Source organism: Thamnophis elegans, chromosome 4, assembly GCF_009769535.1.
Source record: "Thamnophis elegans isolate rThaEle1 chromosome 4, rThaEle1.pri, whole genome shotgun sequence".
Classification (NCBI taxonomy): Eukaryota; Metazoa; Chordata; class Lepidosauria; order Squamata; family Colubridae; genus Thamnophis; species Thamnophis elegans.
In genome coordinates, this window is record NC_045544.1 from 97,758,663 (window position 1) to 97,785,345 (window position 26,683).

The window sequence follows — 26,683 nt, forward strand, 5'->3', positions numbered from 1 at the left end:
TCACCATTCTCTCCACCTGAGCATTGGAGGCCGGATGGAATGGCGTGACCAGGACATACCTGATTCCCTGAGCTGCTAGGAAGGTCTTGAATTGCATGGCTGTGAATTGTGGCCCATTGTCAGAGACCAAGATGTCGGGCAGGCCATGCGTGGAGAAAAGTCTCCGTAGCACCTTGATGACCACTTCTGCCATAGTGGAGGTCATCAGGACTACCTCTAACCATTTCGAGTAGGCATCCACAACTACAAGAAATGTCTGGCCATGAACTGGGCCAGCAAAGTCAATGTGCACCCTAGACCATGGTGCTTAAGGTCGCTCCCACTCCTTAGCGGGCACCTCTGGGGGCGTGGGGGCACCAGGGGACTCCTGGCATGATGTGCAGGTAGCCACCCACTCTTCGATCTCCCTGTCCATGTTAGGCCACCACACGTAACTCCTAGCCAAAGACTTCATCCTGACAATTCCAGGATGCCCTACGTGTAAAGCCTCTAATACTGTAATGCACAGTTTGGGTGGAACAACTACCCGGTTCCCCCACAGTAAACAGCCGTTAACAACCGATAACTCATCGCATGTAGCAAAATACATTTTGAAATCAGCCCCAACAGGCTTCTTGGGCCACCCCTTCCACACCCAGTTCAAAATTTGCTTGATGGTGGAGTCCTTTGCAGATTGATGGGCAACATCACTGGATGAGACAGGCCAAGTCTCAAGGCAGTCAATGAGGAGGACTGGCATCTCGGGGGTAGAGTCAGTGAGAGCTCTGGCAATGGGCAGCGTCTCAAAGCGTCAGCATGCCCCAAAGTGGATCCAGGTCGGTGGATGGGGCAGTAGGAGTAGGCAGCTAGGAAGACGGTCCACCTGGTCATGCAAGGTGATAACGACACTGGAGTAGGTCAGTCCCCAGCCAGTAAGCCCAACAACGGCTTGTGGTCAGTAACCAGTTCGAAGTCCCGGCCGTAAAGGTACTCGTGGAATCTCTTTACTCTGGCCACTGCAGCCAAAGCCTCACGGTCCAACTGGCTGTAGTTCCGCTCAGTGGGAGACAAGGTCCTGGAGTAAAATGCAATAGGGGCTTCGGTTCCGTTGAGCACAGCACCTACGCCGAAAGGGGAAGCGTCGCAGGTCAGCATGAATGGCAGGGTCTGGCTGAATTGGACTAGAAAGGAGTCCGCTGACAGGAGTCGTTTTACCGCAGCAAATGCGGCAGTCTCGGCTCTGCCCCAGGACCACTTCATGTTCTTAGCCATGAGATGGTGTAAGGGCTCAGCAATGGTGGCTTTCTGTTTGAGAAAGATGCAGTAGAAATTAAGGAGACGAGGAACGCCTGCAGCTCGGTTTGATTGCGAGGTGTGGGGGTGTCCTGAATAGCTTTAATTTTTTGTGTAGTTGGGTGAATCCTAGAACCATCAATCAGGTACCCTAGGAATACAATTCTTGGCACATTAATTTGGCATTTCTCTTATTTGAGATGGAGGCCTTTGTCTCTAATTCAAGCCAAAACTGTTCGCACATGGTTTAAAAGTTGCACCTTGTTTGCAGCTGATACCAAAATGTCATCAAAATAGGGGACTCCTGGAATCCCCTGCAAAAGCCGTTCCATGATCCTTTGGAACAGTCCAGGGGCGATACTAACGCCGAATTGCAGGCAGTGACATTTCAATGCACCCCTGTGCGTCGCAATGGTTTGGGCCTCTGCCGTAGCGCTATCTACAGGCAATTGTTGGTATGCCTGCACCATGTCCAATTTTGTGAAGGTTTTTCCTGAGCCTAGTGAATGGAGTAGGTGCTGTACAATGGGTACAGGGTAGGCACTTTGTTGTAGCGCTTTACTAATTGTGCATTTATAGTCTGCGCAGATGCAAACAGACCCATCAGATTTGATAGGTGTCACTATAGGGGTCTCCCAGCATGCGTGATGAACCGGTTCTAGGATTCCCTGGCTCATGAGCTTGTCAATTTCCCTGTCAATTTTGGGGCGGAGAGCAAAAGGTACTCTCCTGGGTTTTAGCCTAATTGGGGCTATGCTGTGGTCCAAATTAAAGGAAATTGGAGTCCCCACATACTTACCCAGACCGGTGCCCAAGACGTCCTCGAACTCCTTAAAGATGGCTTCAGTGCTGTCGTTTTTCAAGGCGTTGATACCGGTCACTTCTAAGCCCAGGGCTTGGAACCAATCTAGCCCTAGGAAGCTCTGCAGGTTGCCGCTGACCACTGTCACTGGGAGTTTCCTGCTGAATTGCTTGGAGTTCACCCGGAAGGTGCCTTGGACCACGATGGGGACCCGGTTTCCATGGTAATCACGCAGGCAGATGTCAGGGGTGCTAGGTGCTGCTTCTGTAGGCTAGGGATAGCCTGCTTTAGGGTCAACCACGGTATGATGGTCAGTGATGACCCAGTGTCGATCTCCATCTCACATGGAGAGTCCTTGATGAGGACTGTGACCCTCAGCTTTTTTGGCCACCTGGAGTGGACTTGGCCTATTGATGTGTGGCACGTGACTCTATTGTCACACTCTGAGTGCCGTGGTGGCTTCTGCCAGGCCCCTGGGTTGGGCTTCTGTTGGCAGCTTGGTGCACTTTTAGGCTTCCAGGTGGTGGCAGGGAATTCACTCTGGCACACCTTGGTGATGTGCCCCTTTCGTTTGCAGTGCTGACAGGTTGCGTCGTAGAAATGGCAAGTCGATATGGAATGGTCTCCTCTACAGCTAGCACAGGGCGGGAGACACGATTTGAATTTGCACGCCAGCTAGGCACGGCTGCTGCACATGTGGCAGCTGTCATCTTCCTCGCCTTCTGAGCTCTCGGGCTCTGCAGCCTCGCGATGTACACATGTACTTTTCCGCACTTCTTGTGCTACACTTTGGCGCTGCAGAGTCTCAGTCGATTTGACGGCTGATTCGGATGCCCTGGCCCCGTCCAATGCGATCTGCAGAGTGAGGTTAGATTTAGTGAGTAACCTTCTCTGCAGGGTAATGTCCTGCACGCCGCAAATTATGCAGTCCAGAATCAGTTCATCCAGGTGTCGGAATTCGCAGTATGCTGCAGCTTGCAAAGCACCGCAATGTACTCATTAATCAACTCGCCTTCTTTCTGGTTTCTGATGTTAAACTCATGCCCGCGAACGTGCTTAGACAGCTTGGGAGCATAGTGGGTCTTTAGCATCTGCTGCAGTGCAGACCAGGGAACTGCTTGAAGCGGTGTCGGCTCAGAAAGGTTTTTTGCCATCTCGAACACTTCCCAACCACAGTATCTGAGGAACATGTTCTTCTTGCGGCCTTCGGGAATGCCCATGAGGTCGTTTGCCTCGAGGAAGCAGTCAAATCATAGCATGTACGATTCCCAGTGCTCGGTGACTGGGTCATACGGAGTCGGTGGGGCGTGCATAACCATTTTGCATACAGAGAGCAATTTGAGTTTGCCGCTCAAAAATGGCTGCTCGATGCCGCGCTGAGCTCTGGGCTGGATGTACTTGCTGGATTGCTACACTCTTTTTGGTTCACCTAGTTGCCTTCCAATCCCACCTTCGTTGCCAGTGTTAGATTGGGTAATGGATAGGCACATACAGGCTTAACGGTAACAACAGCTCTTTATTGAATACAACAAGTGAGAACAATCCAGCGAAGGTTGAGTCTGACAGCAGCCCTTTTATAGGGAGCTGTCAGACCCTTCGACCAATAGGATTAAACCTCTGTTCCTGCTGGAACAGAGGAGCTTGGTGGAAACCACTGTAGATAAGGTGAATATCTAACAACTTATATACTGCTTCATACTGCTTTATAGCCCTAAGTGGTTCAGAAAGTCAGCATATTGCCTCCAATAATCTGGATCCTCATTTTACCGACCTCGCAAGGATGGAAGACTGAGTCAACCTTGAGCCAGTCAAAATTGAAATCCTGGCAGTGATCAGTGAGTTAGCCTGCAATACTGCATTCTAACCACTATGCCACCACGGTTCATAAATAAATATGTGATAGCCTCTGTGCAGTTATTCAATGTTGAGTGGGATGGCGGAAAATAAGGTTCATGTGCAATTCCCATCAACAGAATCTAAAGTGAGGTTGTATCTTGTTTATTTACCAAATCCAGATTTAATATAACTAAAAGCAGAATTTTGCAAACTTTGAGGGGAAATGAAAGGCATCAGTTTAAATTCCACTATAATGGGTATGTCCATATCTCTCAGAGATCCTTCACAGCCTAATGGCTTAACAGGTAAAATATTCTGATTTGGTGGCTGCCAAAATGTAGATCATAAGTTTAGTTAGGTGGTTTCCCATTTTGCTAAATCAGGGCTACATAAGCTGTTTGTGCGACACATGCCGGTAGGTTTTACATGGTGTGCTGGCAGGTGCCTAAGCCCAAGAACAAAGAAGAGGCAGGGGAAGAACAAAAGTTAAAATGGATTTGTTTAGTGTAATAGCAACTAACGTTAATTAAAATTGTAACTTTATGTAATAAAATTAAACCTACGGATCCATCCATATAATATGCGAGTCAACGTCAGCTTAATGCACTTAATGAATAAATCAATCATATATAATTTACCTCCTCATTAATGACAAGGGAGAAATGTAACATAGCTTTTAAGATACTAGTTACACCCATGGACCACGCATTGCGCATTCCTTTTTAACATGGGATTATGATAAATGATAGGGTTGGATCATAGCTGCCATCATGCCTTTTTAAACCAAGGATAATGGTCAGCAAATATTTGAAGGGCCACTTTATTGCCTTTGCCCCAAGCAATTTCCCCTTCTTCTTTTAAAATGTATGAATACATCATATAAAAGCAAACAAACTTCAGAGTTACAAGGAGACAAGGATTGCACTGGAGGGCACCATGAAACTTTGAAAGCTTCTTTAAGCTATTGATCACTCCTCAACATGCAGCAGCTCCTGTTGGCATATAAAAGCTGCAAGCCCTCCTTCCACTATCATCATTCCAGATACATATTTTTTTTTAAAAAAACAGAAAGTCACTAGTGACCTCAAAAAAAAAGCATGCCTTATATAATAAGTGCATCCCTGGAGAATTGTGGTATGAAGACCTAATATTATTGATCATGGACCAGCTGGGCCAAAATTAATAATATAGAGGAAGAAAATCATCTGACCCAAAGAAGCTCATTTACTACTTTCTAACAGCTTGCCTGGATTCCTTCTTAATAGCTTAGCTGACTATTTTCCTTTCCATAGTGCAGATTTTTTATGGCTAATTTCAGCAAAATATGCCTTTTTTTCTGCTCAGCTGTAAAAGGCATGTGGGAATCACTGTCATAAACTGTCATTTCTGTGCATGAACATGTGTTAGGAGTGACGGAACTGTCATATTCATTTCCACAAACACACACCCAATCCCTTGTGGTACACCGCTTTCACTTGATAACACATTTTCATAGACAAATACAAAGGGGAAACACAGCATTGCTTTGTAATAGAGGGAAAAGACAGACAAATTTAATTAGAAAACTGCCTCAGAATGACGGAGATAACATTCTTGCTAGTCACCATAACCCAATACTTACAGTATGTGTTTTTATAAACCTCTTCCCTAAATACACCCTCATTGATTTGACAACTTGGCCATTAAATCATTAAAAAGTCACAATGCATTAAATCAATGGACAATCTAGTCCAGGCTCCTGTTACTCAATCGTGGCCATCCCGAGGCATATAGGAATCCATCACAACTGCCAATAGTGTTGCTTTACAGATGTTCCAAAGCCTTTTGGAGCAGAAAAAGCCAACTAGATATAGAGCAGGTACTTTTGATTCAATGCCCATCGATCCCAACATATGGAGAAACCTGGGAATTGTAGATGGGTCAGCGTGTCCATCACAGAACTATAAGCCTGAAGCCACATCTTGATTCAGAGCTGTTGGCAACACCTACGTATGATACCTTTCTCGTTCCACTTTTTAAGTCAGAGAACCACAGTCATCATCCTACTTGAAAGCAGCAAATTCAACAAAGAAATTATGGTCTGGGTCAAGCAAAAGCTTTTCTTTTCCATCAGTGAAGAACCTATTTCTTAACATCCCTACTCTTCCAACAGAAAACAATTGCCCAAGTCTTCTCATTACAAATCAATTGATGTTTTTTTCAATGTTTTTGGAATTTCAATTATATTGGTACTTTATTGTAATGAATTAAATTCCTTCTATTGCCATTATAACTGCTGTTCCTGATTATTACCTTCTCTATAATATCATTGCCGGTGCTGATTTTTTTGTTGCTTTTTAATATCTTTTTTCTACTTCACACATCAACAAGGAACATATTATCCATCTCTGTTGGGGTACAGTTGCCCCTTTCCTAGGTAGGACAGCTTAACCATTATGCTCAGGTTACCATGATATTTTTTTTAGCAATAGCAATAACACTTAGACTTATATACCACTTCATAATGCTTTACAGCTCTCTCTCTAAGCAATTCAGAGTCAGCATATTGCCCACAACAATCTGGGTCCTCATTTTACTGATCTCAGAAGGATGGAAGGTTGAGTCAACTTTGAGTTGGTCAGGATTAAACTTCTGGCAGTCAGCAGAATAAGTCTAAGAATAGAACATTGCATTCTATTCATTGCACTATCCCAGTTCTTTTTGTGAAACTATTCTCATGTGTGTTTTCTCTTACTAGGTTTGAAGCTGCAGATGATGCAGAATGTTAAGTGGAGTGCTTAGCCATGCGTACATCTCATCAGAGCTGACATAATTACTCCTGTTGCCAAATGGCTATTGACAAGTCAGGATACAAGAGATCCATTTTTCTACTTCTCTGGGATTCAGAAACCTTGCTAGCTATGCTGCATTTCAAAAGTGATTGGCATTCTGGGATTACTCAATAATAAACTGCCCCTTGGCCTCTGGAATGCTGTTACATATGAATACTTGCTTTTCACTTCCATGTTTCTACTATGAAAAGCAATACTTGCTTTTCACTTCCATTTAGTAATCATTTTCTATATACTTCCATTGCTATATTTTTTTAAAAAATCCTAAGCACATGTGTTACTTTCAGACATTTTTAAACATTAGAATGTGATACACCCCCAAATGTGAACAAAACCCCAAAAAGAGCATTTTTCTAAATTCATTTAACACAATTTTGAAACTGAAGTGAACTTCGATCCGATTACAAAATGTAAAAATGCCATTAAGCAAATTTTTCTTCCTATCATAAATACTGGGAAGAGGGCTTGGGAGGCACATTTAGCCACAACAGCTATATAGTTCAAGGTCTTCTGTGTAATTCTGACTGTGCTAAAGTGACAGCTTTTCAAGAATATGAGTGATTGGTCTTTTGAAAAGTTTCATATGGCCTATGCTCCTATCTGTTCCTTCAGGATTGAGTCATTTATCAAGATTATGGTGGAGTGACTCATAGGCTCTCCATCTAATACATTTACTTAATATTGATGGCAAGTTCTCACTACTTCCTCATTGCTTTGGCTCCTGAATCTAGGTATTATTAACTGGGGAACAGATGCATCAATAACATCAGCCTGCTTATTCCTCCGATCCATATTTGGACAACTGCAATCAACACATCTGTCAAGTATGAAAGACATGATCCTAGGTAGCTTATAATGAAAATGTTCAAGTTCTCATGAAGGCTGGAGTTTCCTACATAGATTCTCTTGCTCAAGAACCTATATTACTCAGTTGGCAATATGTGCTTTTGTAGTATGGTGACTGGTTCATGGAAACACTGGCTGTCCAACACAAGGACTAGGATGATGTTACACAGATGTCAAGAGCTCCAATTGAAAGTGCAGTAAGACTAATGACTTACCAGGGAAGGTGAATGCCCTGGATTTATAACTTCTTATATGCATAATAGGTTCTTACTATCATCTTGCAGAATAAATCTTTTGGATTGGCCAAGATTTACATAAACATAGTGCTACCAATCTGACTAGTAAATTAGTAGTGATGATGCAATGTTAGAATGCTTATAGTTTTAATGGTTTCAGTATAACTTTAGCATATATTTAGCACTGATGACAATTACCTACTTTGGTTTGATAATGAAACATCTGCAAGAAGACAACCAAGTTTAGAGAGCACTAAGGTTCCCATAGGTCAACTCTGAGCTATAAATATTCTATCAACTAGCATATATGAACTATAAAAATCCAGCTGATCATTAGATGGCAGCTAAGAAATACAAAAAAAAAAATACAACTTTCCTGCCATCTAATAGTTGTCAACAATTCTGCAGCCCCAACATGGTGCCTGTTTTATTTCATTTCTTAAGAAACTAGAATTCTACTGGGCAAGTGTAGCAATTATAATATTTCATCGCTTATTTTCCAAGTGATCTTGACTTTTTGACTTAGGTAAAAAAAGGGTAGGACATCAATTCCATGGTTGCAGGAAGCCTCTTGGGTTTTGCGCCCACCCACCCCTGGCACAGCTGGAAAAAATGGTTGAAATTGACCACCTGGTTATCATGTTGCTGGCAGATAGAAATATGTCAGAGGGGCAACTGGGTTAGCCATGTCATGCTAACATGGCCACCGTATGATATTCATTCATTCCATAACCCTCTTAGGAAATTTCCATTCTTCTGGTATGCTGCTCTTCCACTTTCTTTACATAAAAGGTATATAGTAGTTTCCTGACACTTTTCCAGGGGAATCCCTGAATAGGAGAGAATTTCTGGAAGGCAAAAATACCTGATTCGGTCCTTTGTGACTAGACTGGCTAAAAAGAAAAGAAAGAGGAAGATAAGAGGATGGGGCAAGAAGAGAAAGATGATATATCTGTCTAAAGCAGATGCAATTGTATTTAGAATATAGAATAACAGAGTTGGAAGGGACCTTGGAGATCTTCTAATCCAACCCCCTGCCTAGGCAGGAAACCCTACACCACTTCAGACAAATGGTTATCCAACACCTTCTTAAAAACATCCAGTGTTGGGGCGTTCACAACTTCTGGAGGCAAGTTGTTCTGCTGATTAATTGTTCTCACTGTTAGGAAATTGCTCCTTAATTCTAAGTTGCTTCTCTCCTTGATTAGTTTCCACCCATTGCTTCTTATCCTACCCTCAGGTCCTTTGGAGAATAGCTTGACTCCCTCTTCTTTGTGGCAAGCCCTGAGATATTGGAACTCTGCTATCATGTCTCCCCTAGACATGGGGAGTCATGCAGGCCAGTTCTCCGAAATACTATTTTTTGGGGGAAAGTGAGTTCTTAAATGGAGATATGCATTTTCCTGACATGTGTCTAAAAAAAAAGAATTTTTAAAAGAAAAAAATGGCCTCTCTGACCTCTATTTACATTTTTATAGCACCATCCCTTAATGATGGGGGGGATGACAAAACTCGAGATGGCATGACAAGAGTGGTTGCAAAGTTTACAGCTGTGGGGCTAGTCCTGAAAAATCTAACTACTCCCAAAAAAGCTAAATGTGAAAGTTGAAGAGTTGGGAAGTATTAATGGTTTATTTTGAAGAAAAGATTGGAGTGGATTTTTCTCTTCTCTGCATGAAACACCAACATTTTATAGTCATTAATCAATAAAACTTACCAGAGGAAAAATGGGATCTCTTTGAACTGCCGATCGAAACATATAACTCCTGCATAGAATAAGGAGAGAAAATAAAATTATTTTAGCATTTCGGTTCTTTTGAAACATTTGGGGATTTTAATTTAATCTACATCTCAATGAATGCAAGGCTTCTTCTTTTCAAAAGTACAGAACAGAGGCTCCTATGCCCCCGAGTACAATCCAGGAAATGCAAAAGAACCCCTGAATGGCCTGCACCAACTTCACTCCCAATTCCATCTTCTTCAAAATCTTTTTCTGACAGGTCTGCTTTGCCCTCTTAATGGTCATCTCCCAAAAGGCTAAAGCTGAGTTGCTATGTTGTAAAGGTTTGAATCTTGTACCAACTTAAGAAGATCCACATTTGAAACATCTTCTTCTGCTAAACTGGGGGGGGGCGGGATTATGTAAAATATGAATTTTGTCTATGTTTCTATGCAAGTGTCTGTTGTGAAACATTTTGTTCAGGAGGCCTGAATGGTTTTTAAACTGAATTGATTTTAATTTGTACTTATTTTTTTTTATTTTTAGTTGTTTTAATAGTATTCTACTGACCACTTTTTATTCCTTGGTTTTAACTTGAAGGACCCACTCCTAGGAACTACTCAAAAGTGTTGAAATCAGTAAAACTAAAGTTACTTTAACAACATCATTTAATCCCTCCTGCATATTTCAAAGCTATTGAATTGTAACTCTTTTCTCACCATCCAAATGAAGTCAAGTGGCGGGAAGGAATGACTAAGGCCTTCTTAGAATAATACTAAGACTCAAAGGAAAGATCAAGCATACAGTCCCAGAAATTAAGTTTAACTGATTCTTACAAGCTACATAGATACAATATAATTTCATAAAACTATATGCAATTGACATATTTGAGGGGCTGTCACAGAGAGGAGGGGGGGGGGGTCAAGCTATTTTCCAAAGCACCTGAAGGCCAGACAAGGAATAATGGATGGAAACTGATCAAGGAGAGATTCAACCTAGAAATAAGGAGGAACTTTCTGACAGTGAGAACAATCAATCAATGGAACAGCTTGCCTTCAGAAGTTGTGGGAGCTTCATCACTTGAGACTTTCAAGAAGAGATTGGATTGCCATTTGTCAGAAATGATGTAGGGTCTCCAGCTTGAGTGAGGATTAGATCAGTAGTTCTTAACCTGGACGACATCACCCCCCAGGGGACACATCTTGACCCCTTCCAGTCTGGCTTCAGACCCGGTTACAGCACAGAAACCGCTTTGGTCGCATTGTCCGATGATCTCTGGAGAGCTACGGATGGAGGCCATGCTTCCATCCTAGTTCTCCTGGACCTCTCAGCGGCTTTCGATACCATCGACCATGGTATCCTTCTGTGACGACTGCGGGAGATAGGGGTGGGCGGCACTGTTTTGCAGTGGTTCTCCTCCTATCTCTCAGACAGGTCGCAGTCGGTGTTGGTAGGGGGGCAGAGATCGTCCCTGAGGCCCCTAACTTATGGGGTGCCGCAGGGGTCGGTCCTATCCCCCCTACTATTTAACATTTACATGAAACCGCTGGGCGAGATCATCCGAAGGCACGGGATAAAATACCACCAATATGCGGACGATACACAGTTGTATCTGTCCGCCCCGTGCCAACTCAATGAAGCGGTGGACGTGATGAACCGGGGTCTAGAAGCTGTTAAAGACTGGATGAGAGCAAACAAGCTGATACTCAACCCAGACAAGACCGAGTGGCTGTTGTGTTTCCCTCCCAAAAATTTGACCAACATACCATCACTCAGGCTGGGGGGACAAAACTTACACCCCTCAGAAAGGGCCCGCAACTTGGGAGTCCTCCTGGACCCACAGCTGACTTTTGACCACCATCTCTCAGCTGTGACCAGGGGGGCATTTGCCCAGGTTCGCCTGGTGCGCCAGTTGCGGCCCTACCTGAATCGGGAGGCCCTCACAACAGTCACTCGAGCCCTTGTGACCTCCAGGCTGGAATACTGTAATGTGCTCTACATGGGGCTGCCCTTGAAGAGCATCCGGAGACTTCAGCTAGTCCAGAATGCGGCCGCGCGAGTGATCGTGGGCGCACCACGGTTCGCCCACATAACACTGATCCTCCGTGAGCTGCACTGGCTACCTGTCGATCTCCGGGTGCACTTCAAGGTCCTACTCACCACCTATAAAGCGCTCCATGGTAGTGGATCTGGCTATTTGAGAGACCGCCTTCTGCCAATTACCTCCCTGCGTCCCATCAGATCGCATAGAGTTGGCCTCCTCCGTATTCCATCCGCCAGTCAGTGCCGACTGGCGACTACTCGGAGGAGAGCCTTCTCTGTTGCGGCTCTGACACTATGGAACAATCTCCCCGTGGAGATTCGTACCCTCACCACCGTCCAGGCCTTCCGCACAGCCCTCAAGAACTGGCTAGCCCGTCAGGCCTGGGGATAAGTTTATTTTTGCCCCTCCCGAATGCTGAGTGAATGTTGAGTTTTACTGTTTAATTTACTTTTGTGCACATTTCTTTTTGTACTGTCCTACACTCCCTTTCCTTTTTGATTGTAAGCCGCCCTGAGTCCCCTCAGGGAAAAGGGCGGCCTATAAATGTCTAATAAATACCAAAAAAATACCAAAATACTTTTGTTTTTCGGGGGGGGGGAATGGAACAAAAAGGGGCGACACGGGGCGAAGGAACGGAAGGGGGCAATATGGGGGCGAGGGAGTGAAAAGTTTTGGGAACACTTTTGAGACTTTTTTCGTACAGTGAATCACTGAACATCTGTCATACAAAAACATCAGACCACTCGCTATTAGTAGATTGAACTGTGTTTTAAAATGTTCCTCTAGCTAGCTTCAGAATGCCGTACATATGTGAATACGCATCACTCATCTTCATGCGTGTTGCACAGCAGCCTCTATCACTCTACCCATACAATGGCGCACATTGGCCAGAATGGGCAGTGATGGAGGAGTGAGCGCTTCTTTCGAAACATTGCATGCTGAGCGGCTGTCCCCTGTGATGTCAGCTGTAATGTCAACATAACTGTTGAAACTAGGTTTATCAGCGTCCACGTGTGTTTTATAGTGTTCCAGTGCAGTCGAAAATTTAATTTGCAGTTAGTGCCTTTCATTTTGAAGACCTCTCAACATGGCCGAGAAGAGGAAGTGTCGCCAATATTTGACAGAATACCTAAAATTGGGATTCATTCCATCTCCTTCCAACGTACAGCTTCCATTTTGTCTTCTTTGTGAGAAAACATTTTCAAATGAAGCGATGAAGCCTTCCCGACTGAAAGATCATTTGGTAAGAATTCATTTGGATAAAGCCAACAAACCATATCGTTTTTCCAATCCTTAAAGGCCAAGTTCGAGAGTCACAGCACTGTTGAGAAGTTATTTGGAAAATCATCACTCAACGCCGACAAGGGGCTCATTTGTTCCTATGAAGTATCTTTGTTGATAGCAAAATGTGGAAACCTCACACTATTGGAGAAACACTGATTTTACCAGCAGTGAAACAGGTTGTTGCCACCCTGTTGTGGCCCAGCACAAGCACTTACACGCAATCGATTGTTTTGAGCAATGACACTGTATCAAAAAGAATTGATGAAATGGCTGCTGAAGTGGAAGATAGGCTTATTGACATCTTGAAAAGTACAGAATTCGTGATGCAGATTGATGAGTCAACGATTCATGAAAATGAAGCCTTGTTATTGGCTTATGTCCATTTCATCAACAGAAATGAAGAGCAGGGAAGAACTGTTATTTGCTCAAAATTTAGCCACTGACACAAAAGGTTCTTCAATGTTTAAAAAGGTTGAAGAGTTTTTGAATGAGAAAAACATCCCTTTGATAAATGTTGTGGCATGTGCAACTGACGGAGTTGCATCCATAGTTGGACGATATCATGGATTTCAAGATCATCTAAAATCGGTTGTACCTGGAGTTATGACTGTCCATTGCATCGTTCATAGACAGCACTTTGTCTCAAAAAAATTGAGTGGCCGATTGCATGAGTCTATATGTTACGTCATTAAAGCTGTGAATAAAATTAAGTCGAATGCTTTGAACAACTGACTTTTTCACAAGCTTTGTGAAGAAAATTACAAAGAGTTTGAACGTCTCCTTTTGCACACCGAAGTAAGGTGGCTTTCAAAAGGAAAGTGTTTGCGGCAATTCCACGAACTTTTTGACACAGTTGTCGAATTTCTTGAATCCATTGATCCAAGTTTAAGCAATTCTCTTAAACTTCGACGTCTGGATGTAGCTTATCTCGCTGAAGTTTTTGACAAGCTGAATGAAGTGAACGTAAAACTGCAAGGAGATAAAATCAATTTTCTTAAGGCCAAAGGAGTAATCTGCTCATTTATTTCCAAATTGGACTTCCTTCCAAGCAATATGAGTCGCCAGGAGCTGTATCAGTTCCCAAGCCTTGGTAATGAATGTCAGCTCCAAGCAGAATATTTGGATGTTTTTTGCTGCCACTTGAAGCAACTATAAGAAGATATGGAAACGAGATTCTATGATCTGATAAATCTGGAAGTGCCCACTTGGGTGCTAAATCCTTTCACAGCAGACTTTGCACAACTTCATCCCAAACTGCAAGAGCCACTGACAGATCTGTAATACGACTGTGAAACCCAATCACATTTTCAGAGTTACGGCTGCGAAGCTTTTTGGGTGAAAATGAGGAAACTTATCCAATATTGTGGGAGGAAGTTAAGTTGCTTCTTTTAGCCTTTCCTTCCACTTACTTAGTGGAGAGGGGCTTCAGCGCCATCCAACAGATCCTTTCTAAGTCAAGGAACATGTTGAAGATCACTGAGCATGGCGATTTAAGAATGAGATTAACAAAAATGATTCTAGACATCAAGAAATTGGCATCAGCTCACCAAGCACAAGGCAGCCATTGATTTTTTTTTTTTGCTTTTTGTGTACATACATTTTCTTCCTTAATAATTGTCTCAGCTCTTATTGTTGTATTTGCTTGCATTGGATTTCACGTTCCAGTCTGAGTTTTTGGCTTCGTTTTTGAATTCTTGTTATGCTCTGTAAAAAATTTTGTGTGTCTCTTTGTATTGTACTTTTTTAGCATGCACTCCAGTTCGATATTATATTTTCTCGGTTTTATGGTTTCAATTTTTTTGGTTGTGCTCTTTGTGTAAACTTTGTATATGTGTGTGTGTGTGTGTGTGTGTTTGTATGTATGTATGTATATGTGTGTGTGTATATACACACACACACACACACACACACACACACATTATATATATATATAATGTTGTATTTGTGCTGATAAATAAATAAATACAACACAAATGTAACAAAGGCAACAGTAAAAATATTGGGTTTCTGTCTGGATGGTCTCTTGTGACGAGCCGATAGACAGAGAAAGGAAAGCAGTAGGCTTCCTCCCATATTTGGGCTCTGATTTTTATTGCTTTCCTTCTGTAAAAATTTTCTTTGTGTCCTTTTAACCCTTTTTACAATGTGCATGAATATATATTTTCCTCGAATCTTAATTTAGTTTCAGAGTTTTCATCTTGAAATTCTTAGTTCCTGCATTGCGGTTTGTTCTTATGCCCTTTTTATATTTCTTTTTGCGTCTTAAAATTCACTTGTAATTAAATCATTAAATGTTACTGTTTTTTTTCAGGCATTTCATTTTCTTGCAATTGAATTTTGTTTTCAGTGGCCATTGCATTTAAGTATCTTGAATAAATAAGATAATAATGAAATACATGTATCATGAAGTTTGGGAGTAAAGTGATGGGTGGCATCAGACTTTTTCACACAGTTGAGATATGGGGAAAAGACTTGAAATAAATTATTTGCATCAATATGTCCTGATGACAATTTTAAAGAAAACAAAAAATGTGTTTGCATAAATTGAAGAATTATTTCCCTGTGTTGTGATTGAGAGGTTATGTTGGGGGAGGAGGCGATGATAACTTCCTCAATGGCTCAAGGGGACGATTCTTTCAAAAAGATTAAGAACCACTGGATTAGATGACCTATAAGGTCCCTTCCAACTCTGTTAATTTGTTATCTGTTACACTATTTTTAAAAACACACACATTAAATTTCCTTCCTTGATCTTTCATCCACCAAAGAGCCTGGCCTTAATAATATGCCAAAATAGTCGGAACTCCAAGGCACAGCATTGCTGCAGAAATGTCAGTGATTATTCTAGGACCAACCTTTCCTCCTTGTATTGAGGCTACAATCCAATTTTATATCAAACATGCCTTTAAAAATCAGTATTTTTTCCCAGCTATTTCTATAGCGATGCAATTTATTTGTCCATCACTCATCACAGCAAGGAGAAAGACAAGGATAAACAGCCAATTTTGTGTGTGAGATGTTTGGATGACATTTTCCATAATTCAACCAGTAGCCCCTCTGGATGGACTGATGAGAATTACAGTCTCAAAAATCTGAAAGGCAACATGTTGCCTTGCCCTGTAACTAACCAGACTGGCAAGGTGAACAGTTGCTTTGACTACTTTTTTTTCGTCTTGTCACTTCTTTTAGGATCTTTATCTTTTGCGGTCTTTTTGCACCAGTCTCAGAGAAACTGGAAGGCATTTCTCCAGTAAGAAAGGATCTCAAAAAAGCCTAATTTTTCATGGAGATCAGCAAGAATCTATCTTGGCCTCTTACCACAATGGTCTGGCTTCAGGCAAGGGCTATGCTACTGCTTGGAAATGCAGCCAAATTCAAGAAATGTTAAGACTTTACATGCCAAAATAATCCATTTAAAAAGAAAAGTAGATTAGAAAGTATACTTACTTAGTAGGAAAAGTAGGAACTGGACGAGGGAAAAGATCATACTGTCCAGGATCAGTCCTTATATTCTGTGGGGAATCAAAAATACAGTGTACAAATATAAGATTTTAGGCTTTGTTTTGTAGTCTAATGTATTGATCAGCTTTTCCAAGAGATCAACTCTGCCCTGTCCTGCCTTATCTTGGCATGGCTGAAATAAACTAAGGGGCTGCTGTACTTGATTGCAGATGTGAAGTCACTCTTCTCTTTATCTTTAAACAATCTTTGTAAATAGAAAACTAAGAAGCCAGCCTAAGACCAGATTTTTTCCCTCTAAGGGGTGTCAAACCCAAGACCCGGGGGTCCAGATGCGGCCCACAGTGTACTTAGATCTGGCCTGAGGGGCCGCCCCAGAAACAGCAAGGGACCAGCCTGCGATGCTTCTGCCAGCGAAAATGGGCTCCGAGCTCTACTTGCAGCTGCCACAGCCTCCTGCAACCCTCTGTCAGTGAAAATGGAGCTCGGGAGAACCACATGTGTCCACTATCCAAACTTTGCCTTTTTTTTAGCAACAATTGTTAAATCTGGAATGTTGTGTAGCAGGTCCTTGTCTATTTGAATTCTAAAATCCCAGAGCAATTTAGCTTCTTTATTTTCTATTACGTTGCCTATTTTGTGCTCCCGCCAGTTCCTGCTTGAAGCAAATTGTATTCCTTGCAGATATTCCAATGCACCCTAGTTGTTACTTTCTCAAGTCATTATTTGTAATCAGTCTGTAGGATCTTCTTGCAGCAGTTAACTTAAGTGATCCATTCCTCAGCTTCTTTGCAGGGATGCATTTGCTGTCTGTTGCTGTCCTCTCAAATCTGACTTTGTATTCATTTGCTCTTAAGACCTGGTCTTTGCAACCAGAATTAGACTTTCTGTCTCTTTCTTAACTTTCCTGCTCTGAGTCATTGCCAGCTTTTGCTTTTACTTGCTTTGCCTGCTAGTTTTCATGTATTGCTCATGTAATACTTTGTCTTGCCGTGCACTTCATTTCTATTTTTCATTTGGTCTTTCTGGTAGGCCAGTTTTGTCTCTCCAGTATTCAGTAAGCTTTCATGGCGTTCTTTTTTCTTCACTGCCCTTCAAATCAATGTTCCCTCTAATTTTTTTTCAGGGTGAGCGGAAAAGTATAGTGTTTGAGCGGCACAGTTTCATGCCTGAGCACCTAAGAGAGCAACAGTTTGAACTTCTGTCTCGTCTGCTGGACATTTGCACAACATTCCAAGCGCCAAGCACCAATTGTGAGCGAGGTTTCAGCCTGATGAATGCCAGGCATGAAAATGTGCTACTCAAACACTATACTTTTCTGCTCACCCTGAAAAAAAAAAAAAGACTTCTGCGCAGCTTTTAGATCATTAGACTGGCTAGAGAGAGACATGGCACCAACAGGGTCCTGGGTCCTGGCATTTTGCAGGCAACCTGTCCTCTCACATTCCTTTGGAATGCAACCCAACACATTTGAATTAGATTTTGCCAATTATCCTATTAAAAGATAATCCTATTATTCTAAAATATGACTAACTCAATATTAAAAATGTAAATATTTAATGCTGATAAATAATAGCAGTAATTGTTATTTAGTATGATTAAAATCAGTATTGATATATCAATATATCTATCAAAATTGACAATAAACACTAAAATAACAATACAAATATATAATGTGGAATATAAATGTAATAAATATAATATATAAATGCAACATAAATGTAATAAAATAATTTATCATGAAACTCTCCCCCTTTAAAGTAATAAGATCAATTAAATAGTCTAGCAAGTTTGGACAATATGCTATATGTTATGTTACTTAAGAATATATATATATACCTCAGAATCAGATACAACATCCACATCATTTCCAACTGAGTCAATAAAATCATATGCCATGCCAAAACTATTTAAATAAAGATATGAAATTAATCAAGTATTGCATTTATTTTTCAAAATGAATGTAGATTTTTTTTATTATTTAAGTTTTGTACCCTATCTTTTCTAACTAACGTTAACTTTAAAAAGATGTTACATCAGACTACAATACAAGTAATTAAATGAAGACTAAAATAAGTGTTTTGGCATATTGAGCTTTTTATATTTCTTTCTTATATTGCTTCCTTAGTTGAGAACTTCCTCCTCAGTTTACTTACGCATTAACTGTTTGTTGCTTTTATGGCTTATTCATTCACTGCTCCATCTTCAGTTTTTTTCACAGGGGGCAGGGCTTCCTTCCTTTCTTCCTTCCTTCCTTCCCTCCCTCCACTCCTTTGGCCACCAATTTTGATCCAATTCTCTCTCTCTCTCTCTCTCTCTCTCTCTCTCTCACACACACACACACACACACACACACACGTGTTCTTTGAGGGGGGTTGAATTACTCCGCCTCACTGCGCAAAGTCGGCTCAGCATGTGTTCGGCCCCTGCTTACGCCGAATCAAATCTGCAGCCGGCGGGACCATTTCAAAGCCGCCAGTCCTCTTGCTCCTTCTCCTTCACCGGCAAAGCAGCAGCGGTGGTGCCTCCCCCTCTGCTCGGAGCACCTCAGCTGGGCTCTGGGTTATCCCTGCCGTCGCCTCCACCTCCGCCGCTTTCCTACTAGCTCCCGCGGCCTCAAAAGCACGGCAGAGGAGGAAGGGGAGGGATAACGCGGGGGCCAGCTCAGGTGCTCCGCGTGGAGAGAGAGGCACCACTGCCACGGGCGGCTCATCAAAACAAGTCTGGGGAGGTCCTTTGCAGGCGGCCAGTTCTAACCGCCTGCAAAGGACTTCCCCACGTTTGCTTTGGTAGAAATCTCTGCGCAGCAGTTAGAAATCTCTGCGCGGGGGTTTCTAGCCACGTGCTGCGGCCGCGCAGGGCGCGCACCTTAGAGGGAACAGTGCTTCAAATGTTCTTTCAATAAACTTTTTTTTCTTCTACTGTCTGATTTACTTGCAACATTCCATACTAACCTTCTTTTTCTTGATAAATAGAATTTGTCAACATTACTGCATGGACGAAGGACATGATTCATAGTCATTATATTTCCATTCTTTCTGTCCAGGGCTTTCAGTTCTGTTTGAGCCCAATCCACTATTCCAGCTGTGTATTTAATGACTAGAATAGCCCAGGAGTCAATTGCCTTGATGGCATTTCCTCCACTGAGTTTAGATTTTAAGATCTTCTTCCTTCTCATACTGTATTCACTTCTGATCTTCTTTTTGACTCCAGTATGCTTGTTGTTGTCAGTTTGAAAGATCCTCAGGTATTTGAAGTGATTATCTTCATCCAAACTCTTGATATTATTTCCACAGGGCATCTTGATTCCTTCAGTTTTCACTATTTCCCCCTGTTGATGGTGAGGGTGGCATAGTTGTCTAATCTGAATTCCATTGGAATAATTTGGCAGTATATATGATGATGAGCAGCAATTCTATTTCAGATGGTGTTTTTCCACACAGCTTCAGATCATCCATGTAAACGAGGTAGCATAGCCTGGCAGATATTTTTGATGTTTGTAGCCTGACTTATTCAGTATCGTTGATGGAAAAAATCAGTGCAATGATAAGCAGTAGTGATGAGAGTAAGTATCCTTGAAAGATTCCTCTTTCTATTTCTTATTTCCAGAAACTTGATTATCCAGTCATGTGGCAGGGAGTCAAACGCCTCCTTGTAATCAAGATACATTCAAGTTAGTCTTCTTTCTCTTGCAATTTTCCAAAATCATTTTATCAATTAGGAGCTGATCTTTTGCTCTTCTGCTGTTTGGGTGGTTTCCTTTCTGCTCAGGTAATACCAGCTTTTTTCTAACTAGACTAGCGCTGTCAAACTCACAGCCTGCGGGCTGGATGCATCACGCACCAGCCATGCCCATGCATGATTTGGCGAAGGAGGAAAACCTGTGATACGTCATGTGATGATGCCATGACGATGCGAATTTCACACCCCTGAGCTAAATGCTGTTGGACTACATCAGTTACCACACCGATTAGTAATTTGAAAGTTGTTGGTAAGCAGTTAATTGAACTGTGGTTGCCTGATGCTGCCCCCTTTGTTGGATCTTTCATTATCAGATGTTAATCAATCTTCAATTTCATCTTCTTGAAGCTGGTTGTTAAACTGCTTGGCAACAAGTGGGAATAAGACAATCAAGATGTTTCAACCCAAAAAATATATAGTTCATTCTTTATGCACTGCTGAGCAATTTTTGATCTTCTTTGCTTCTCTTTACCATTTCTGTAATTATTACAATGTCTTTCATTTCAGTTCTTTTCTTCTCCACCTCCTTTATCCAAGTTGCATTCTTGTTGTATTTCTTTGGGTTGTCCCATATCTGTGCCCAGAACTTCACCGTTTTTTCTTTGTCAGATGCTGATTGGTTTGCTGCAGTCTCTCCATTGATGAATTGGTAGAAATATTTCTGATTCGACTGAAATTAGAGATTCTGCTTGAGCTTCATATCTGCTTATCTCCTGTGTTTCCTTACTTTTCCATGTTTCTAGGTGATATTTCTTGATCAGGGTTTTTTCTTTTTCTTTTGGGTCTTCTGGTTCTTTACCTTTCTTTCATCTGTACTTGCTTGCTTGTATCTGATCGTAGCATACTGATCTTATTTTCCACCCTGACCTTTCATTTTGGTGGTGCACTTGTCTTTTTCTTGTTTGTTGATTTTGCAGCCCAAATTGTCAGTTATAAATGCAGCTGTATTATATATCAGTTGGTTTGGTTCTTGTAGTGAGTAGTTGCTCATGTTTGATATTACAGTATTGGCATATTTAAAAATTGTGCTAGCTGCTTCTTTATAATGAATTTCAATGTGGGCAACCTTATTTGGTTGTATGTGTGCTATTCAAGACACTCAATTATTCTTTGTTCCAGTTCCTCTTGCCTTTTAGTTAGAGGACTTTGGAAGATGAGAGAGTACCTGGTATGGGAGTGAAAATAATTCAATAACTATGTTGGCCCCTTCTATTGCCAACTTTGCCTGGTTTCCCTCTACCATTTAGCTACTTCTGGCAAGCCTTTGATTTCTTTGCCCTGGATAGACCTTTGTAGTTCTTCCAATTCTACTTCTGTTAGTATTTTCATTTGGATTATAAATAGACTTTGATCCACTAGCTTTTCTTTTGTTTTTTGTGATTCCTTCTCATTTCTTGGGCAATGATTGAGCTGCTATAAGTTTCTGTAAATTGTGTCTCACCATACTTTTTATGGAAAAGACCATCTTTGTCAGGACTTCTGAGACTATGGTTGAACTAGCTCTCAATTCTCCTTGGAGCACACAAGCCCCACAACCACGTCAAGGTAATGCCTCAGTGGACATTATTATTATTATTTGTTTATTGGATTGTCAGCCAGATTGTATTATTATGGTTAGTTAGTTATTCTAAGGTGATGGGGATAACTTCTTTTGAGATTCTCCATTCCATTTCTCTCTGGTTTTCCATTCCCTGCTCCTTATTTGTTGACCATTAAACCCACTCGGAAGGACTTCCCATTGGGATATAAGACAGGATCTGGATATTAAAGGTAGGTCTTGAGATATCCCAAACCATATTTTAGCTATGTACCTTTTCTTTTAAAATGGCAATTATTGTTATAGATCCCCATTCCTAATTTCGTTTTACCTTATCTCCGCTGACGGGATAGTTGCTTTGCCTTGAAGTACTCTTAAAGGAATAAGTAGCAGGTCTTTTCTCTGCCAGTTCCACAAATGAAGGAGGATAGTACATGAAATTGTTTGAGAAGGTCAAATCAGGTAGTTGCTGATAGATGGACACTCTCTTTCTCCCTTCTCCTTTAAAATTATAGGTCGGTTTCACTGGGTTCAACTGAGCTTCTTCGAGAAAATCTCGCACAGGATAAGACCCTGGGATTGGGGTTTCCTAGTAAAAAGAGACAAAGCATGAATAACATGTTTTGCATATCTGACAATAGAAATATGGATTTTGGTAGTGTCTTTAAGCAGATCATTCTGTATCATTATTATTTTTGCTAACGTTGATCAGCAAATTTAAGATGCGTGAATTTTAACTCCCAAAATTCCTCAGCTCATCTTGCTGAGATTGTGAAACACTGGGCTGGACTGACCATTCTTGGTACCCCAGGGAAATTAACATCTCACAATGTAGGTCTGTGATGGCAAACCTATGGCATGTGTGCCAGAGGGGGCACACAGAGCCTTCTCCGTGGGCACGCATGCTATTGCCAGCTGCTCTTCTAGTTTCCGGAGCATATGGTCTTCACGAGCACTGGAGCACTGGAAAATGGCCTGAAAATTATCCAAAAAATGGCCAAAACCCAGGTTGTTTTTCAGGCCATTTTTCAGGCTGAAACATAGCCTGAAAACAGCCCACAATGGCACAGAAAACAGAAGGCAGCCTGAAAACAGCCAAAAAACTGGCCAAAAACAGCCCAAAATGGCCCAAAGAATGGACGAAAAACAGCCGAAAAACAGGCATGCATGCACCGGCCAGCTGGTTTTTGGGTCTTCAGCATGTGCGTGCCAGAAACCCCAAGTCCAGCTGGCCAGCATGCACATTCACCTCAACCCAGCTGGTCTTTGGGTTTCTGGCGCTCTGGCACATGCACATGCATGCATATGCATTCTGGTTTGGCCACTCCGTGCCAAGAGGTTCACCATCACTAGTGTAGGTAATGGTCCTCTTGCAAGAAATAATAGCAAATCTTTTAAAGGACAGTTTAGTTGGGGACATATTTCACTTACGGGCTAATAATTCATTTGGATAACTCACCACTTCTTATTCCATTCAATTTCCTTTAATAATTCAAGGACTTAACACAGAAATCCAGTGTCTAAATGTTAATGTTAAATATTCAGGCATCCTACAGTATCTGTGGCTCAATTCAAATATATGGCTTGGAAGACGAGGAAAATATTTTTATTCAGTTATTTTCAGAAAGATCAGATCAATCATCTCCCAGGTCAACAAGGAATCAGAAATAACAGAACAGAGGCTAATAGATCAATGTTGATTTATAATGTGAAATAAAGGATTCGCAGAAGTAAAATTGGAGGAACAGCAAAGGTCTATCCAGGGCAAAAAAATCAAAAGCTTGCAGGAAGTAGGTCAGGCCTTAGAGGGGAATCCAGGGAAGCTTATTCTAACATTAATTCTTTTTTATTGCTGGGCCACAGGCTGTAAACTGAACAACCCCTTGTCAATATAGACATGTCAATGAAAAATGTTCTGCAAAGGGTGGGATGGAGAGAGGCCCTTTATTTTCAATGATTCATAGGAGTATCTAGATAATTGGAGGAGCCATACTAATTCATCTCAAGCAGAGGTGGTATTCAGCAGGTTCTGACAAGTTCTGGAGTACCTACCGGTAGTGGAAATTTTGAGTAGTTTGGAGAACCGGTAAATACCACCTCTGACTGGTCCCGCTCCCATCTATTCTCTGCCTCCCGAGTCCCAGCTGATTGGGAGGGAATGTGGATTTTGCAGTATCCTTCCCCTGCCACACCCACCAAGCCATCCCTACCAAGCCATGCCCACAGAACCAGTAGTAAAAAAATTTGAATCCCACTACTGATCTCACGGACTAATTACTCTAACATTCTGTGCTCATAGAACTAGATACCTCTTGGAATATGACTGCAATAGCATTTATGAATATAATAGCATTTTCAATAGGCTAAGAATAATTCTCTATTGGCTTGTCTTAATCTTATGCCTTCCATATATATTAGGCTACAATTATCAAAATTCCAAGCTAACATGGCCAGTTTTGAAAATTGTAGGATGTCAGGTTGGGGAAGGCTGTTTTAAACTATCACATGATATCCCTAAATTCTACTTTATTCAAGAATGGAAATGGAAAACTATTAAATAGCTTCACTTGTCTTAATTGTACTAGTTCCCAAATTGGAATATAATTCAATAACATGCAATATTTTGGTAGCTATCCAAATTTGATAAATATTTTTTATGCTTGTAAATTAAAAACATAAGAATAAATAGATATTATATTATTTACCTTTAGTGAGTCTCTCCACCATGTATCTCTTCTGTAATATGGTATTCTTTCATGTTCTACTACCTAGAAAAAAAATCAGGATTGTTAAAGAACAACTTTAAGTGTAAGTAAACATATTAATATATTTTTCAGGAGGAAATTAAAATGGTTTTATATTTAGAATAGCAATAGGTTTAGCACCTAACCAAACAGAGCTGATTACTAAAGCAAGGTGACAATCTGATCAGAACTCAAATGGAAGTCAACCAGGAAGTGAAGGCCTTTAGGGCTAGTTTAAGAACTTGAAAAACAGCCTGAAGAAGAAATTGGCAGAATGCTTCCATGCTGCTGCCAAGAAAACTTTAAGGATGTCTCCAGGAAGTCACTAGGAGTCTCACTTATGAAATGTTTAGTTTTACTATACATTTAAAATGTTTCATCTTACAAGAGAAAATATAATAAGAGCTAGAATTGCAATAAGATAGATGTAGAACATTTACTGGAGAATGTTTGCTTGCTTTACTAGTCAAGACGCTGTCAACCATGCTCTCCCTCTGGGTTTTTTTAGAGGATAATTGCATCAAATCAGCAATAGTTGTCTATGACATCACAATCCACATGCTAAGGATTTGAGTGTTCTTACTTGGAAGAAAATACAAGCATCTGGAACAAAATGTAGCCTCAGATAAAGAATTGAGACAAGATTTTAAGAATGGGTTTCTGCTTTCAAGTTGAGAAATGTGTATTTGTGTAAGGACCTGCCTCAGCTATCTTCTCAGGAAAGTATGACTCTTGAAACAATTGGTATTTCAAAAGGAACTTTTACTCAGGTGGAGTCAGGCAGAGTCTGAAGATTCCCGCGTGAAGCGTTGTTAATTTCCCCTGATCAACCCCTACCCAGTGCCCCATGTCCACCAGTGGCCAATACAATGCCACAAAGGTGTTATGAGAACTCCGAGGCGGGATGGTGATAGTAGATCGGTGATGACAAACCTTTTTCTTATGGTGTGCCAAAATTGTGTGTGTGTGTGGTATCACGCACCCACATGTGCCCACATCAATTGAATCCTCCCCACCCACCTGCGCATGCACACGCAAACCCCCATGCATGTGCGCATGACCCCTCCCCAGGCTTCGGATGCTTTCCTGATGCCTGGGGAGGGCGAAAACAGCCTCCCCCCACCCCCAGAAGCTGGAAACGGATCGTTTTCGAACTTCCAGTTGGCCCATTGGGGCTGATTTGTGCCCTTCCCAGCCTCTGGAGGCTTTCCTGAAGTCTGTGGAGGTAAAAAATGGCCTCCCTGCAACCCTCCGGAAGGGCGAAAAATCAGCTGGCCAGCACACGAGAACTGATGGCTGGCGTGCCAGCAAATATGGCTCTGGGTGGCATGCGTGCCATACGTTCGTCATCACGGTAGTAGGTCATTTTTGGGACACCATGACCTTGGGTAACAGGCTAGAACCAGCTGGGAATCCATCCTGATGGCTCAGCCCCGCTCCCTAATTCCCATGTGGTTACAGCAAAAGAGAAAGCATTCAAAGTATTCAGCCCCAAGAAGCATCCCCCCCACTTCGGAAATTCAGCGTTCAGGCAGGGGCCTGACCACTTCTAAACTCCCTAAAAGGAGTTTATGCCAGGTTTTTTTCCCCATAAACCTGTGAAAATGTCAATCAGAAGCAACAGATGGATATTAAAAAATCTGTTCATTAGGACAAGGAAATTATCCCTCCCTCAATGATCTTCTAAAATGAGACAAATTGAATATATTTAAACCCTGTTCTACCTAGTCCTAAGGTATCCACTCCTGTTTTGTTCTTTTAGCAAGTTGGTTGGCTTGCAAGTTCTCTTTTCACATAACTTGGTATTAAGATATACAGATAAATAGATATATAGATAAATACTTAGTCCAAATAGAGATTAGCCCATTCCCACATTCATACCTTTCTGGCAGCATGTTGACATATTAAGGAGATCAGAATAACCAATTAGAAAACACGAAGGTCTCACTTTTTCTCCAAAAGGTATCTGTTATTCCAAAATCCTTCTTCAAATGATTATTGAGGTTTTATGACATCTCTAACCATTTCCCATTTCCCAAAAACAGGACAATGAGTGAATCTTGAGCTAGGGCTGTAAAAAATCAGATGTCCATGGAATGGCAGCAAAGAAGGGGTTTTGTGGGTGTGTATCTCTGCCACCACCTTGTGATTGTTGGAGCATTTACCAAGCTCAGTCAGCACTGACTTTAGGAACTGCAGCAAATTGATATTTTAGAGACATGTTATGAACTGACAATGGTTTTGGTAATAGGGAGCCTTGCTTTCTCAAGCCCTATTTACCCCATGGAGGGAAATACAATGCAGACAGGTGAAAGATTTGGATGAATCTTA

General features: G+C 41.6%; 1 protein-coding gene across 1 annotated transcript in view; it reads right to left on the bottom strand.

The window, feature by feature from the left end:
* The window catches only part of STPG4 (sperm-tail PG-rich repeat containing 4), a 33,113-nt gene extending 7,411 nt beyond the window's left edge, over positions 1 to 25,702 (bottom strand). The window contains exons 1-5 of the mRNA XM_032216069.1: positions 25,694 to 25,702; positions 24,314 to 24,376; positions 21,940 to 22,197; positions 16,319 to 16,383; positions 9,541 to 9,589 (exon numbers count right to left, since the gene is read on the bottom strand). Coding sequence (XP_032071960.1) covers positions 9,541 to 9,589; positions 16,319 to 16,383; positions 21,940 to 22,197; positions 24,314 to 24,376; positions 25,694 to 25,702 — 444 coding nt within the window. The remainder of the gene's footprint in view (positions 1 to 9,540; positions 9,590 to 16,318; positions 16,384 to 21,939; positions 22,198 to 24,313; positions 24,377 to 25,693) is intronic.
* Between the last annotated feature and the right edge of the window lie 981 nt (positions 25,703 to 26,683).